Raw genomic sequence first — 16796 nt, 5'->3', positions numbered from 1 at the left:
TGAAGATAGCGGTAAAATGTTGTTCTTATAAAATCAGAATACTACATTTTCCAAAACATAAAGTGTTTTGAGGCTTGGGGTGGGGGGCGGGGCTTTTCCCCCTAACTCATGCACAGATTGTCTCTTGGATAGTGGTAACTCTGTGTTACCACAGGGGTTACTTCAGAAAGGCCTGGATGGTTTTTGTCGAGTTCCATTCTCATCCTTAACCTCATCATCACTCTAGTTCAAAGGACCCCATGCTTTGACTAGCCAAGTCTGGATTGTGGGAAGTGGCGTCTATTTTTCTCAAACCTTAAATATTGAAACATGGAGAAAAGGCATATCCAAAAAGAAATTGACGGTCTCTACTGTCCTTAGGAAAAAGAGGAATAGATGGTGGGCAAGAAAAAAAAAAGTCCTCTATACCAGGAAACGTTTGTAATGTTCTTTGGGTATCGCAACGTTGGTTTCCTACATATAAAGCAACAGAGTATGTTGGCTTAAAAAGAGCACCATGGCCAAAGGCACATGGCCTATTTTAACAGAGGATTTGGGAGTTAAAATATCACTTGGAGAGCATCCAATTAAATCTCATCATTTTACAGATGGGGAAACTAAAACCCATACGGAGGAACAGAAATGCCAAGGGGTACACAGGGAGTTAGTGGCAGAGGTAACCAACTACCCATCTACTGACTTTTTGGGGTGTGTGTGTGTGTGTGTGTGTGTGTTGTACAAGGTCATCTTTCTTTAGTACATTAACAAGAACAACAAAAAGTATAGTCTTGCCTTAGCTGGTTTGGCTCAGTGGACAGAGCATCAGCCCAAGAACTGAAGGGTCCTGGGTTCGATTCCAGTCAAGGGCATGTACCTCAGTTGCAAGCTTGATCCCCAGCCTGGTTAGGACATGTGCAGAAGGCAACCAATCAATGTGTCTCTCTCACATTGATGTTTCTTTCTCTCTTGTCACTCCCTTCCACTCTCTCTTAAAAAAAAAAAAAATCAATGGAAAATATTCTCCTCAGGTGAGGATTGACAACAAAACAAGGTCTAGCCTTGGTTCTGGTTTTCTCTCACCCTCGAATCTGTGCAATAGAGCTTTGCTGCACTCCAACACAAAGCCTCCTGAAGAGCTGGGTTAACCTGCCTCTGTGCACTCTGGTCCCCAAGGACAGAGACATCACCTTTCCTTATATAGGAAGTAGGGCCACTTGTTGCTTTAATGGCCAAGTTTGCGCTGGGCCTGCAGGGACACCTTTGAAAAAGAGCTTCTTAATTGCCCTGCAACCTGCTCTGGCATCCTGATTTGGAGAGAAAGGCATCCGGAATCACTGAGGAGACTTCTGTCTGCCTGGCTTTCTTCCTCCTACTGGCCCGCCTTTCTGCCTTTCCTGCCCTCCAGAACCTGTCACCAGCCAGAGGCGTCTCTGGAAACGGGTAGGAGGGAGCCTTACACCTGTCAGCACCTGAGAAGGAAGTGGGCTCTGCAGAGTTCTCAGTCCTTCCATCTCTTGCCAGGGAAATAGAAAAAGGGGGAGTCTGAGGTTCCCACCACAGATTTAGGAGCTGCTTCGGTTGGTTCATCCGGCTCTGGCCCCAGTATACCCTGAAGACCAAGCATGTACTTCCTTCCATTCCTAACGTTCTTGTTGGCATCTTTCCCTACAGGGAGCCTGTGCCTGGCCCGGAGAAGTCTCTGGGTAAAGGCTCCATAAGTCATGAATCAGGCTCCTGTGTGTATGTACGTTTTTCTTGAGAAAAACTGGCACTGAGGAATCAGCGGTAGAGACGGTCTTTCCCTGGCCCTTCCCTCCACCACTTGCGAGACTCCCATTCTCCTGGAGCTGACAGCCGGCTCCGGACTCCAGGTCGGGCGGGAGCTGTCAGCACCAGACATCCTACTCCCATCCCGGGGCTGATGCCTCCGGTGCGTGTGGGTGCAGGCGAGGATCAAGAGGCTTCTACAGAGAGATGGGGGCCAGAATCCCTGGCCTGCGACCTGAAATCCCTAGATTCCCTGAGGACCTAGAAACTCCCAATCGCAGGCACTCCACCCGCCCCCCCCCCCCACATGCCAGCCGCCCACCCAGTCCCCCCCTTTCCTCAGCACGCAGCCCCTCCCTGCGTGATGATGCAAACCAGTGGGGAGGGCGGGCACTGGGAAGGGTGGGGATAGACCAGGAGCTAGCGAGGGAGGGAGGGAGTGGGAGGAGGAGGTGGAGAGGGAGCCGAACGACCATTTAAAGCGATAGCAATCCGTGCCCTCTCCCCAGTGTTGGGCTGTTGAAGAGCTCCAGCGGCAAGCCAGAGAGCGCCCGTGCGGAGCGCCGGCTGGCGAACCCGAGCGCGCACGGCACCCCAAGCTGGCAGGCGCCGCGGGACCCCCCACACTCTCCTGCCGCCCCTCCCCGGGTGCCCCCACCCTCTGTGACAGCAGGAGCCTCCGGGCTTTCCCCGAGGAGCTCATCCCACGGAGGAGCCCGGACCCCAGCGAGCCCGCCACCGCACCCTCCAGCGCCGCCGCTGCCAAAGCCGGAGCCGCCGGAGCCGCCGGAGCAGCCGGAGCAGCCGGAGCAGCATGGTCCAGCTCCGGCAGCTGCTCCGCGCCCTGACTTTGATGAAGTTCCCCTGCTGCGTGCTGGAGGTGCTCCTGTGCGCGCTGGCGGCGGCGGCGCGCGGCCAGGAGATGTACGCCCCGCACTCCATCCGGATCGAGGGGGACGTCACCCTCGGGGGGCTGTTCCCAGTGCACGCCAAGGGTCCCAGCGGAGTGCCCTGCGGCGACATCAAGAGGGAGAACGGGATCCACAGGCTGGAAGCGATGCTATACGCCCTGGACCAGATCAACAGCGATCCCAACCTGCTGCCCAACGTGACGCTGGGCGCGCGGATCCTGGACACTTGTTCCAGGGACACTTACGCGCTGGAACAGTCGCTCACTTTCGTCCAGGCGCTCATCCAGAAGGACACCTCCGACGTGCGCTGCACCAACGGCGAGCCCCCGGTGTTCGTCAAGCCGGAGAAAGTAGTTGGAGTGATTGGGGCTTCGGGGAGTTCCGTCTCCATCATGGTAGCCAACATCCTGAGGCTTTTCCAGGTAGGGGGGCGCTCCCTCCGGGGCAGAGCGCGCCGTTCCTCCCCGCGCTGTTGATCCCGAGAAAAGCTGGTTTGGACTCCAGGGCTGCGGGGTCAGGTCAGCCTCCGCGCACCTCCACCCGGAGGTCCTGCCGACCCCCTTCCACCCGCCCGAGGAGGCACCCTCCCTGCCTGGTTCCTTCCCCTCCACCTCTCCCCTGTCTGCGCTTCACTCCATCCGGCTTGACATCCTGGATTTATGGCCCCATTTACAAGAAGCAATCTGCGAAAAACAAGGCGATGATTTAAATGGGTTTGCATTAGAGTGAAATATGCTCCGAAAACAGGCTTGTAAAGTGCCGGCCTCCCGTGCGAGCGGGGTAGGCGCATGGAGTGTGAAAGATGAGAAGACGCCAGGAACCCGGGCATTTCTCAACTCCCCGGCTTCCGGGCCCCCGAGCCGCCCCGCGAGTCCCAGCGGCCTCGGGCAAAATTCGAGAAGAGCTAGGGAGGCACTACTTACACGGGGCCAGCCTGTGGGTGTTCACTGCCCACCTCTCGCGGGTCGGGTTTCCCGACCTGTAGCCTGTCTCCCAGGCGACACTCCCCAGGTGGGGAGAGGCCACCCTCAGACGTGACCCCCCGGCGATTTGCGGGGTGCCCATGTTGGCACCGTCTAAATGGCATTTGCAGCCCGGCCACTGGCAGGAGCTGGGCGATCAGCTTTCCACTCCTTCCACTTCAGAGCTAGGATGAGCTCATGCTAACTGCGAAACAGAATCGCTTTCGCTGCCTCATCCCTCCGCCCGCCCTTTCCCTCCGCAGGCCCCCTCCCCACCCCATCCCCAGTCCTCAGCTCCCAGAAGGATTCCGGAGCCGGGCGAGAAGGGCCGGGAGCGAGGCAGTGAGTGGGGCGCACTGAGCCAGGCCCGCGATTGCCGGGCTCCGGGCTCCGGGCGCCAGAGGGCAACCAGAAAGGCGGTTGGGGCCCCTGAGCGGTGGGTTCCACCGCAGCTCCCTGGCCTGCGCTCCCGCAGCCGCTGCCCCGCTGCTCCCCTGCTGCGTTGGGTATAACGGATGGCTTTGGGGTGAAGAAATTGAGGGTCTGAGACTGCGGGTTGCCTTCTCCTTATCTCTCCATGATTCTCGCTGAGTATCTTTCTCTCCTTTCTCCCTGATTTGTTTTCTTTCTCTATGTTTTACCCTCCCTTTCAGTTTCTGCCTCTCTTATCCCTCTGCCCCCACCTCCGAGTTTTGTGTCCATCGCTGTCTTGAGGCGATCCTTGCCTGATGCACAGCCAGCTCTCTCCCTGCCCGTGGTGCCCAGACCCCGCTAATCCCTCTCCAGGTGTTCGGGCTGACTCTGGTGCCCTTTCGCGCCCCTGTTAAGGAATTGGCTCCCTCTCCCGGGCTTTTCCTCAGGATGTTGGGTTTCTGGAGGGGACTCCTTGTGAGATTCAAGCTGTCACCACATCAGCTCCCGGGAGTGTGAAGTTTGTGTTTGTGCCAGAAGGAGGGGTGCCTTCCAAGGCTGCAGCCTGATTTGGCCTCTCTGAGGTCTGAGCCTCCCTAACCCCTCCTGAGTAGGGATCCTGAAGATCCCTAGATGTTTGCAAACCCAGAAGTGCTTTGGGGGCAGCCTGCACTCTGAGTTGACGCTTTTAGGAAGAGCTTGAGTTATTCAAAGCAAAACCCAGAAGCCGGTGCTACCTTCATCCCTGAGCTTCAGGCTAGACAACTTGAGGGCAGAACCCTGGGAGAGGATGCAGTCAGATCACCTGGGAATCCCCGGGGCAATTCACAGGTTTTGTCCAGAGCCCGGGGGGTTGAAGGTGTGTTTGGTGTTTAGCATATTTAAACTATGTTGCTGCCTGTTTCTGTCTTCACTGGGAGCAGGGCAGTCCTGCAGATGGGCCTGACAGACAAAAAGAGTGAAATGTTCAAGTCCAGAGAGAAGCTGCAGACTCAGTGGAAGGACTGTTGCTGAGCAAGGTTCCAGGGGGAGCTGATTCCTCTTCTGGTGTGTGACTCTGAGACACTTGTGAGGAAAGAAGCAGCCTGCCTTACATTGAGTTCCTCCATCCCTGGGCTGGGCAGGAAAGGAGCCGGATGCCAGTGATAGCAGTGTGGGTTGGGAGCAGAGCCATTCAGAGAAAACACTGTCATTTTCCTCTAATTTGCAAATTGCAGCTATTCATGTTGGAGTGAGCAGCTGGGGGGAAAGGGGCCCCCAGTTTTCACCTGCGTTTATTGAGAAGAGGCTGGTAGGAGGAGGAATGCATCAACTTGTAGCGTGTGCTGCAAGCTGGATGTAACTGTCCGTGTGCGCATCCTGGTTAAACGCTGCCCCTTTGGAATATATAGCGGCTTTTTTTTTTTTGCATGTGATCTTAGAGGCTCCTGGCATGCAATCCAACCCTCAGCTTCCAGACTGTGTAAACTTGCAAAATGAATAGAGAGAATAGTGGTATCCAGGCCCATTGTTCAAAGGCACAGTCAATTTAGGGAGAGAGGAAAAGAATGGGAGGTGAATCTTCTCTGGGATTGCTGGGTTCAGCTCAATTAAGATTGTCCTATAAAAATGAAACTCCTCTAAATGATTGAATTCTAGTTCTCTTTTCCCCAGTCCCTGTGGGTTGCTGTGGGGACCATGCCAGACCTATCATTTAAGACAGAAATGTATGGTGAGAGAAGCTTCTAGGCTTTAGGGAAGGAATACCTAGTGACTCAAATGTGGGTTGCTAAGCGCTGGGGAGCAGGAGGGAGTAATGAGATAGTAATAGATGTGACAAATGCTGCTGTTGCCAGCAAAGCCTGGAATGAAGTTCCTCTCTGACAGTTAGGACCTGGGCGAGAATGACTACTCAGATGTAGACAGTGTCTATGACTTCAAATCCTCACTTGCCTGCTGGTGTACCGGACCGAAGATGTAAGCTGAGCAAGTCTCTCTCTCCCTCTCCTCTATCTGCACACTGAATTGGTTAGTAAGTGACATGTCTGAGGGCAGGATTCATATCCAGTGGGTCTTACAAATCCAGGAATTTGAGGCTAATGAAATTAGTGTGTGGCCAGGCTCTGCCAACTATAATTAAGTCACTGTTACTGCCCTGCAATGCATTTTCAGCCTCAAAGAAGCATCGGGGAGGAATTTCTGGAGATTTGTTTCTGAGCCTGTACAAAATAATACTCTCTGATGCTAAGAAAGATTAAATGCAAATTAATATTGACTATGAGTAACATATTTTGAAAATAATCACCGAGCGGGGATGGCTAAAAGTAGAGAGCTTATGTAAGACAGTGCCCAGAGGCTAAATCCCCTGACCACTGTTTCATGGGCTATAAGTAAGATCTATTATAGTGGAAAGTAATGGGAATGTGTTTATTCAAGGCTTCTCTGCTATTGACTTGAGAGCAAATACTCTGAGAGTATAAATTACTCTTGCTACATCCTGGGTCTGAACGAGCCATATTTCATGTGTAGTGTCATCGTCTGAGCTGTAGACTTGGAATTGAATGGCATCTGTTTCAGTTTTGTTCCCTCAACAGCAACTCAATGGAAAAAGTATCCACTTGACTGCTGGAGGATGTTGACAATCTAAACCTGTGGCCCTTATACCATAAGTGAAATGCATTTGTATATTTGTCAATGTTTCCTTTTTGTCCATTGAACCTTAAATATTATCTCAGACTTTTAGGGTAACATTATACCTAGTGTTCTTTCTTCCTGTTTTCTTCTTATCTATCTATCATCTATCTATCTTATGTAATTGGATAAATTGGGTACCTGGTATGGTATTATTATAGTGGTTGTTGTTGTTTTTAAAGTAACTTCAACTTACTCTTTTTAAAATTTCATAAATATAGGTGTCAATGCCATTTGGAATAGTTTCTATAACAATCTCTGCCTCCACATTTACTGTTTCAGGAAATTTACCTAACAGATGGTGAGTGGGCAATTTTTAAAGGGGCATTTTTTAAAAGAGCAGAGAGGGAAGGAAGAGAGATAGGCACGTACTGTATTTGAAGAGACCTTCACGTGTGTTTTATGTGTACATACTCATTCAGTCAGGATGTCTTTAGACATCTTTCCTTCAAGCATCATTGACATAGTGGATGCCTTTAATTCAACTGTATAAGACATCTCGTTGTGTCCATAGTTTCGCTTGGAGAAAGCTTGCTCTTGTCAAAACCCCATAACCTTGTATTTCCAGCTTCCACTTTGAACATTTGAGTGAGTTTAGAGGAACATTTTAAGGATACATATTCACATCTTTGTAAATATTAGTCTAGCTGATTTCCCATATTCAGACTTTTCCCTTATTATTTTACTCATGTGCTCCTTCATGATACACACACACACACACACACACACACACACACACACACTAAAGCTAGTGATGAGGAAAATAAACTCCTAGGTCAACTTACTGCATGGTTATGACCCGGGCAGGGAGTAAGAATGGCGGAGTTTATAGTAGCACGCATAGCTCTCATTATTCAGTGTCCTATCCCTTTCATCTTGCACAAATACCAGGCTTTTCTTTTGGAAAACTGCCAACAGTGGCATTCTGCCTCCTCCATGGCCCCAGGGATGACTGGTTCAGATGTAGGCATCTGACTTTGGCTCCGCCTATCAGAATGCTCCCCAAGATTTTTAGTCAAAGAAAAATTGACAACTTGTCTTTTCTTCCCAGAACTTCCAAGCTGGGGAGACTTTCTGTAGAAAAAAAAGGCATGCCGCTGAGCAAGGCTAAGTGATGGAGAGAGGCGGAGCCTTGATGGCATTCTGGAACTCCCAAACCCAACCCACTCATAACTGCATCCCTAAATCTCCAATACTTGTGGGGTGTTTGTTTGTTTTTAAGATTTCCTTTCAGCCATGTTGAAAGCAACTGAAAGTATCATAGCTACAACAGCCAATTTCCTATCTAATTCCTGATGTTATATAAGGTCTGCTGACTGGAAATCAAGTGACAAATCATATCTGACAGCCCTAGTCGGTTGCTCAGTGGTTAGAGTATCGGCCCTGGGAATGAAGGGTTGTGTGTTCGATTCTGGTCAAGGGCACATACTTTGGTTGCAGGCTCTATCCCGGCCCTGGTTGGGATGCAGGGGCACATGCGGGAGGCAACCAATTAATGTCTCTCTCACTTTGATGTTTCCCTCTTCTTGTCTCTCCCCTCCCTTCTGCTCTCTCTAAAGAAGTTGGAAGAAATATCTTCAGGTGAAGATTAACGACAAAAAATCATACCTGATATTTTCTTTACTTTTGATATAATTCTTCTAGCCCAGGGTTGGGATATTCAAAACTTCGCATCCTTTCCCACTCTTCCCAACATTCACTGTTTGAGCTTCCAGCGTTTCCCATCTTGATGCAGTTAAGAGAGAAGGCAGACACTTTCTGATGTAAACTGCAGCCTATAGGCCTTCCATTTGGAAGCTTTAGAGTCATGCTTGGTTCCTTTCATTAAAGCCAATCTTTTGTTGCTGTCCCCGGGGCACAGAAGCATTTTTATGGCATAATGAGTACGAAGTGCATTTCACCTGGAGTCACTCTATAGTAAGCATCAAGCCTAAGGTTGTTTCTCACCCTTTTTACTTTAAACAGGCAGAAAAGAAAAGTGCTAAACACACCTTCGCAACAACTAACCTGCACATTTGATTACTATTTTAGAGGACATTTATGTAACACATAGTCAGACTAATTAATTAATGGACCTTTTGCCAGTTGGCACAGTAAATATATATGTTTTATGCACTTAATAAAAATACAAAACCATAAAATCTTCTTACAGGAAAATATTTATCCAAGAAGAGTATTCTGCCAGCACACTTAACGTTGTTAATTTCCATGGTTGACAAGGAACCTCCTTTCAGTTATATTTTCTACTAAATGTTTCTTGGATCGAAGTTATAAGGTCAAAAATAAAATGCATGTGATTTCAATGATACAGGACACATACCTTATTTTAAGAGATCAGAAGTTCTCATTTCTTTTCGATAACAGTAGTAGTGACCATAAAAATAATTTGAGTTTTTACTATGCAGTGTACTATAAATACTTCATCTCATTTAGTTTTGACAACAGTCCTGTGAAGGGCATATTTTCCTCCCTGTTGTACAGCTGAAGAAAGTGATTCTCAAAACCTCAAATCACATGGCAGGTAAGTGTCAAAGATTAGATTCAGACTTAGATTTGCCTGACAATACTCAGGTTTTTAGCCACTAAGCATGCTGCTGGGTTGTACAAACGCAGAAATGCTTAAAATAATTATAGCTTTGCCTTCCCTGGAGTTATAGTGGCTTAAACACATCAAAGATGCTGATTGCTTAACCACATCTGTTTACAGAAAGATATCATATTTTCTATTCTAAAACAAGATTAAGTCTGTGGGTCTATAGAAACTTGAGTACACACCTCCAAATTGAAAGATACCGGTTCTTCATCATTCAACAGGTAGCCCTGTGTGCAGGCAATAAATATTCAGTAGACTTTTCATTCAAATAAATGAGCAAAGATGCTTCTCTTTGTCCTGATTCAGTGCCCATCATTATGGATTATGATGGCTCTTCTTAAACTTGATTTCATTCACTCCGCTCTTTCTGCAGACCTCCAGTGGGGAAATCCATCATTCAGATGTATGTGCAAAGTGAGAGGACTGTATTAATACAATTGCTGAAAGTCAAGTTGAAGAGCACAGGAAATACATCCTAATAAATGCAACATGAATGTTTGTGTGGGCCGCAGAGTGAGGAGCAAGAGAATTTTCAGTTTAATGGATTATTTTGCCTGTTGCTATAAAAGTGCTGCAGTGTAATAGTTTTATAATTGGTCATTTACAGAATTCTCCATCTCCGGGTGTTATGCTTTCTTCATTGTGTGGCTGCTGATAGTTTTTGCCTGGTCTTGATGGAAGATAGCAAGGAAGCCACACGAAGGGCTCAGACTGCTTTTCTGCATTATCATTTGGATGTAAATATGCCCGTTTATTAAAGTCCTATTTTAACATTTTTATCATGGTTTAAAATGAATTATGTTCTGAAGTGGTTCACATAGGCAGACATGGGTGGGGGGGTGTTTTCTAGTAGAAAACACACTTCTATCCAAGGACTTACTGGAATTTTCATGTAGGGGTTAAGAGTAAAATTCTGGAGTTAGACCTGAATTCATACTCACCACTTATTACCTGTCTGACTATGATCAAACAAGTACCACACCTCTTTCATCAATATCTTTTCTATAAATATGTTTTTATTGATTTTAGAGAGAGAGGAAGGAAGAGGGAGAGAGAGAGAGAAACATCGATGAGAGAGAAACTGATCATTGATCGACTGCTTCCTGCACACCCCGTCCTGGGGATTGAGCCGGCAACCCAAACTGGTGCATGGGTTGATGTTCAACCACTGAACCACACAGGCTGGGCCTCATCAATTTCTTTATCTTTGAAATGGGGCTAATAAAAATGTTCCTGCCTGATTGAATAATTGTAAGGACTGCACGAAACATGCATGGAAATATTTTAGCGCCAAGTTTAGCATGCAATGAGTATTCAAGACATTTTAATGTTATTATTTTATTATTATGCTATCATTAAATGATATTCTTGCTTAGCTGTCACTATTGCTAAATTTGCTATAAAAGTACCATAATAATCCATGCTGGATTCCACCTTTCTGTTTGTTTTGTTTAAATGGAAAATGAACACACAGAGAAGAAACAGGCACTTTAGTGATGCTACTCAGTGGAACGAGAATTCCCGTGGCAATGCTTCAAGCAGATCATGAAGTCCATGGACCTAAGATAGTGAGGAGGCTGAGAGCAGCAGGCTGCAAAGCTGGCCAGCCCCAAGTTTGGATTCCATTGTGGCCCTTTTCTAGCTACAGAAAAGGAGTTAAACCTGAGGAAGTTGCTTAAACTTTTTGACCTTTACTGTTAGTTTCCTCATCTATATTTTTCCAGAAATATTTATTAAGCATCCTTATATGCACACGGTTCTACATGCTTGGACCTATCATGAATAAAATAAAGAAGAGCTCTCTCTTTGTTTCTCTTTATTCCTTTTTATTTCCTTCCTTCCTTCCTTCCTTCCTTCCTTCCTTCCTTCCTTCCTTCCTTCCTTCCTTCCTTCCTCTTTATTTCTCTCTCTCTTTCTCTTCTCTCTCTTTCTCCCTCCCTCCTCTCGCTCTCTCTTCCCTCTCAGCTTACACTGTCACAGGGTCCCACCTGGGCTCTTAATTCTGCTGGTCACTTGCTTCTATCCCTGGTGTATGCATCTGTGTAACGGCTGCGTGGAGCAGTTTATTCGTTTTCATTGCTGTATAGTATTCCAGCAGTGTAAGTGGAAACAGATGAGTGCTATGGATCAAGCATAGGGTATCTTAGAAGCTGGTGAGTGCGACTGGATAAGAAAAAGACTCTGGAGCACTGAGGAGTATTTGGTTGTGAGTGCTGGAGGGGTGTATTCTAATTTTAAGTAAGGAATCCAGGATAGATTTCATAAAGACTTGCAGTGGGGGAGTTGTCAGAGGGATTTGGGGGAGACCATACCCTGAAAGCAGTGTCAAAAATCAAAGGTAGAATTATGTCTGGCGGGTTAGAGGAATATCAGGGAGGTCTGAGTAAGTGAGTGGGGAGGAAGGGGCAGCAGGAGGGCTTGGGATCAGAGATGTGATGGGGTAGATGGGGTAGGTCCTTGAAGGCCATTGCAAGCATTTTGTGTTTTACTCTAAATGTAGGCAGTGGTAGGATTTTAGCACAGGTGTGCATGACCTCTCTCTTGTTTTAGAATAAGTCTACCTGTGGTATTGAGGATGGGGAGAAAGAGTGGAATCAGGTGGAATCTCAAGAGGCAATTACTGGTGTCTACAAGATAGATGTTGGTGGCTTGTGCCAGCATATTAGCAGATGTTCCAAGAAGTGGCAGATTTGGAAGGTGTGACAGCATTTCCTAGGAAGGGAATGCAGACGGGAAAGGAAGAAATGGGGCAAGGGCGAATGCAGGATTTGGGGCCTGGGTCAATGGAAAAGTGAATTTGCTATCCCCTGAGAAGGAAAAGGCTTAGGAAGAAACATGCTTGAGGGACTGCAGATCAGTTTTGGAGATACAGAATTTGAGATGTTTTTTGTTTGTTTGTTTTATATATATTTTTATTGATTCCAAAGAGGAAGAGAGAGAGAATCATTGATCGGCTGCCTCCTGCATGCCCCACACTGGGGATCGAGCCTGCAACCCCGGACATGTGCCCTGACCAGGAATTGAACAATGACCTCCTGGTTCATAGGTCCATGCTCAACCACTGAGCCATGCCAGCTGGGCTTTGAGATGTTTCCTTGATATCCAAGTAGAGATGTTGAATATGCAGTTGTATGAGCAAGTCTGCAGTTCTAAGAAAGATCTAGACCAGTGGTCGGCAAACTGTGGCCCCTTGAGTGTGGCTCTTCCACAAAATACCACATGCAGTTGCGCACGTACAGTGCAATTGAAACTTCGTGGCCACACTCAAGGGGCCAAAGAGCCACATGTGGCTCATGAGCCGTAGTTGCCGACCACTGGTCTAGACTAAGGATACATTTTAATAAAATATATTAAGAATGATTACATGGAAATGTCATTATAAAGATTAAATGAAGTAATGTGATTAACACTCTATTCTCAAAACATTTATTTAATAAGTATTAGCTAAAAATAATTATATGGAAAAAAAAATCCTGTACAATTGAGCATTGAACAACATGGGGACTAGGGGCACCAACCCTCTTGCACAGTCCAAAGTCCACATATAACTTCTCACTCACCAAAAACTCAGTGTTCCCTCGGTATCTGTGCAGGAATGGTGCCAGGACCCTCACAGATACCAAAATTCATGGATGATCAAGTCCCTTTTCTAAAATGTGTGAAACAATGCATATCACCAGCCCTCCATCTCTGTGGACTTGGAATCGCAGATCAAAAGTACTGTTTTCAATTCATCATTGGTTGAATCCACAGATACGAAACTCCTGGATACAAAGGGCTGACTGTATATTTATTGGAAAATATATGCATATAAGTGGAATCATGCAGCTCAAACCCTAGTTTGTATTCACTCCAGTTTGTATTCACAGTAAAACTGAACAAAATGATGTAAATTGTTGTAATAGTGTGTGTGACACATACCTTTCACTCAGATATTGTGGGCACAACCACATTTTGTAGGTTTAAGTTAGTTGTGATAGGGTACCTCTTTAATTAGAAGAAATTGTGAACAATCTAATTTAGTGAAATTATTTTATGCCTCATCAAACTCAGTGGAGAATTTGCATCCCTGATATACATCAGAGTTTAAGTGGGAAAAGTAATGTCTTATACTTATAGTAACCATATGGATAGCTACTTGGAATTGAAAGCATGGCAGGGAAATTTTTATTCATGGTTTTGAGTTCCCTTTGGATGTCTGCAAATCCTTGAACAGCTTTTGTAGGGAAACCAAAATTCTGTCCATATTCATTTGGCTACCAGATATTGGTTTAAACATGTGCTTAAACTTAAAAACAAAAACAAAAAACATCCCTGATGTGGGGGCATATGTTCCATTCAAGTCAAGGCACATACTCAGGATCCAGGCTCATACAGAAGACAACTGATTGATGTTTTTCTCTCTCTCCATCCCTCTCCCTTTCTCTCTCTAGAATTATTGGAAAACATATCCTCGGAAGAGGATAAAAAATAAACACATGACCACAATGTCTCTGCAAATCTGTAATTTCATTTTAACACTATCATTATGTAAACCATATTTTAATTGTAATTATAACAAATTTTAGATCAACACACATCTATTTCTAGTGTGCAGGAGGAGCAGCATGTAGTAAATTTTATCAAAATATAGCATCTGAAAAACAGAACAGAGGGTAATTGTGTAATTTTGTATTCAATTAAATTCAGTAGAGTTGGCATAATATAATTAAGATTTAAAAAACCACTGGGGCACCATGCCTCACTCTTCTAACACACCACAGAAAGATTTAGCATCTTTCTCTACAAAAATGGAGAAAGGAGGAGGCCAGAGATGAATACAAGCATGAGAAGAGTGTAACTATGAAAAGTGAAATGAAAATGAACTATTACTTTTGGATTTGATAAGTGGGAAAAATCTACTAGGCGTATGCCTACTGAGTCTACATTTTCTGAAATACTTAGGCCCAATGTCATAAGCAGGGACTTACAATCTCTGTTTCTTGTTTCTTGATAATTGGTTGAGAAAGTTATCACAGGAATTGTATCTTACTAGCAAAGACCATTGTGTTGGAATGATTGGCACTCCCTGAGCTCCCACTCTCCAAGCTTGCTCTCTTTTTTGTTCCGGATTTATTTCAGTTTAGAGTGTAGGAGTGGGTTATGGGAAAGATTGTTGGAATTTCTCTATCTTCAGGAGGCAATATAGCATAATGGCTAAGACTGTAGGTGCTGGGTTTAGTTCAAATCCCTGCTTTCCACTTGATAACCATATCAGCTTGGGCAGTTTACCTGATTACCTGGGCCTCAGTATTCCCTTTGGTAAAATAATCATGATGATATTCCATCCTCATAAGACTTTTTTCAAGGTTAAATGAGATTACCATTGCCAAGCTCTTAATACGGTGCCTAGAGCACAGTGAGGCTTATTTATCATTGTGGTGTTCATTATTATCATTGTTGTCAGTATCATCATCATCCCAGGTGTTATCACTATCTTTTTAATGACTCATTCCACTGGTCTCCAACCCCATTCCTGTCATGTTTCTGTACAAGGGTAGAGTTGTGACAGAGCAATTGCTTCCGCTGGTATCTGGCCCCTACTGCCAACTCATCAAGGGGGCTTTACCATGGACACCATTTATTGCTGCTCCTTTAAACAATTCCTGTTTTGAGAAGGGCAGTTGGATGTTGAGGCCAAGCAGGGTCAAGGAGAGAGGATTTTCTCTCTTCTTCATCCAGAGGAAAAAGTGAAATACTCAAGCTTCAGGAGATCCAGCAAAAGGAACAATGTTGACTTGTATAGTTCTGTGATTCAGAACAAGTCAGACAGACTGACTTTGAACTCATTGCCATCACACACTGACAGTGCGATCTTAGGTGTAAACTCTCTGAGCCCCACTGTACGTCTGGAAAGGAAGGGGTTATACTGTTAGGATCTACTGCAGAGCATTGTTGTGAGTAATAAATGAGTAAATTCTCTCAAAGCATGCAGCACATCGTTGGGCATACTGTCAGCACCTAATAAAGTTTAGCTTCCATGACCACTACCACTGCTAATGTTATTAAGGAGTTGAACAAACCTGAGGCCCTTCCTTTTCCCAGATCGCACATAATCCTTTGGACGGCAGCTTGCATTGATCAAGAGTTGCTTGTGTGCAAAGCCTCCTGAGCCCAGGGTCTCCTCAAGTGCACTTCCAGTTCGGGGACAGAGTCCATGCCCCCACTGCCACCATCGTTGGCACACCACACGGAGCACGCTCTGTATGCCAGGCACCAAACTTAGCCCTGTACATGCATATGTCAGGCAGTTTTCACATTCAGATTGGAGTTGTTGTTTTTTGTTTGTTTTTTAATCCAGTTTATAGATAAAGATGCTGAAGTATTGAAAAGATAAGCAACTTGAAATGTAGCAAGAGGTGGAGCCAGGATTTCAACCTCCTATTTCTCTGACCTCAGGAGTCCTGAAATACAGGGTGGGACAAAAGTAGGTTTACAGTTGTAAGTGCACGAAACAGAGAGTTTATTCTTGTATAATTATTTACTAATTGCTATATTATTTTCCATATGGACACCTATGAACCTACTTTTACCAACACCTGTATTATTATAATACCACACCGTGGTAAGAAAATCTTCCAGCCACTGCAGTAAGTAGAGACGATTCTCAATCATCATATCCCTCTAGTCCCCATGCTACCCTCACCTGGTTGCTGGAAGGGAGAGAGGGGGACCTTTTGAAAGACCAAAAGGAACCTAGCCTGGCCTACATGGCTCAGTGGTTGAGCATTGACCTATGAACCAGGAGGTCATGGTTCGATTCCTAGTCAGGGCACATGCCTGGGTAGCAGGCTCCATCCCCAGTAGATCTTTCTATCTCTCTATCCCTCTTCCTTCCTCTCTCTCTAAAATAACTTAAAAATATATATTATTAAAAAGAGGAACCTACTCCCTTAAACCTTTTCAGAATCAACTAACTAATGTTTTATTTTGTTAAGAATCCCCCCCCCCCCCCATTCCTTTTGGTACTTACCTTGCCCTTTTTCTATTTTTCTGTTCTGTATATGACTCATCTGATCTATTTAATGTTAATTTATTGGAGGTCAAGTATAGGGTCTTACTCACACTGAAGTACAATTGTCTCCTGTGGCGTGTAGTGTAGGCCTTCCTCAGTTACTCATTTGAGTTTTGTTGAATTGTGTTCAACAACAGTTCTTTAAAAGTTACACAGAAAATGCTTTCTTGTAAGGAAAACTTTTTAATTATTTCCATTTTTATTGAATTTATTGAAAAACTTTAAAAATAAATTTTAGCTGATTATTTTTATAGGATTATTATAGCAGTTCTGGATCTTCAGGTAACTTTTTTTAGGTTAAGTACTTCATATTACCTTGTTTTAACATTTAATAATAAACCTGAGTTTTCTCTATCGAACTTATGAGGCTTCACTAGCATTTAACTTAGGCTATTGCCCTAGCCAGTTTGGCTCAGTGGATAGAGTGTCAGCCTGTGGACCGAAGGGTC

At 45.3% G+C, this 16796-nt stretch overlaps 1 protein-coding gene across 5 annotated transcripts in view; it reads left to right on the top strand.

Annotated features, from left to right (window-relative positions):
• The first annotated feature begins 2421 nt into the window (after positions 1–2421).
• GRM7 (glutamate metabotropic receptor 7) overlaps positions 2422–16796 on the top strand; it is a 751085-nt gene continuing 736710 nt past the window's right edge. For all 5 annotated transcript variants that reach the window (XR_011468069.1, XR_011468068.1, XM_070390696.1 and 2 more), the window contains exon 1: positions 2422–3079. Coding sequence is in view for 3 of the 5 variants with exons in the window: in XM_070390696.1 (XP_070246797.1) it covers positions 2561–3079 (519 nt within the window). In the remaining 2 variants the exon portion in view is untranslated. The remainder of the gene's footprint in view (positions 3080–16796) is intronic.

The sequence above is a fragment of the Myotis yumanensis genome, unplaced genomic scaffold (assembly GCF_028538775.1).
Source record: "Myotis yumanensis isolate MYYU_CA2020_CCGP unplaced genomic scaffold, mMyoYum1.0.hap1 SCAF_14, whole genome shotgun sequence".
In the NCBI taxonomy this organism is placed as follows: Eukaryota; Metazoa; Chordata; class Mammalia; order Chiroptera; family Vespertilionidae; genus Myotis; species Myotis yumanensis.
This window is presented reverse-complemented; position numbering and strand designations above follow the sequence as displayed.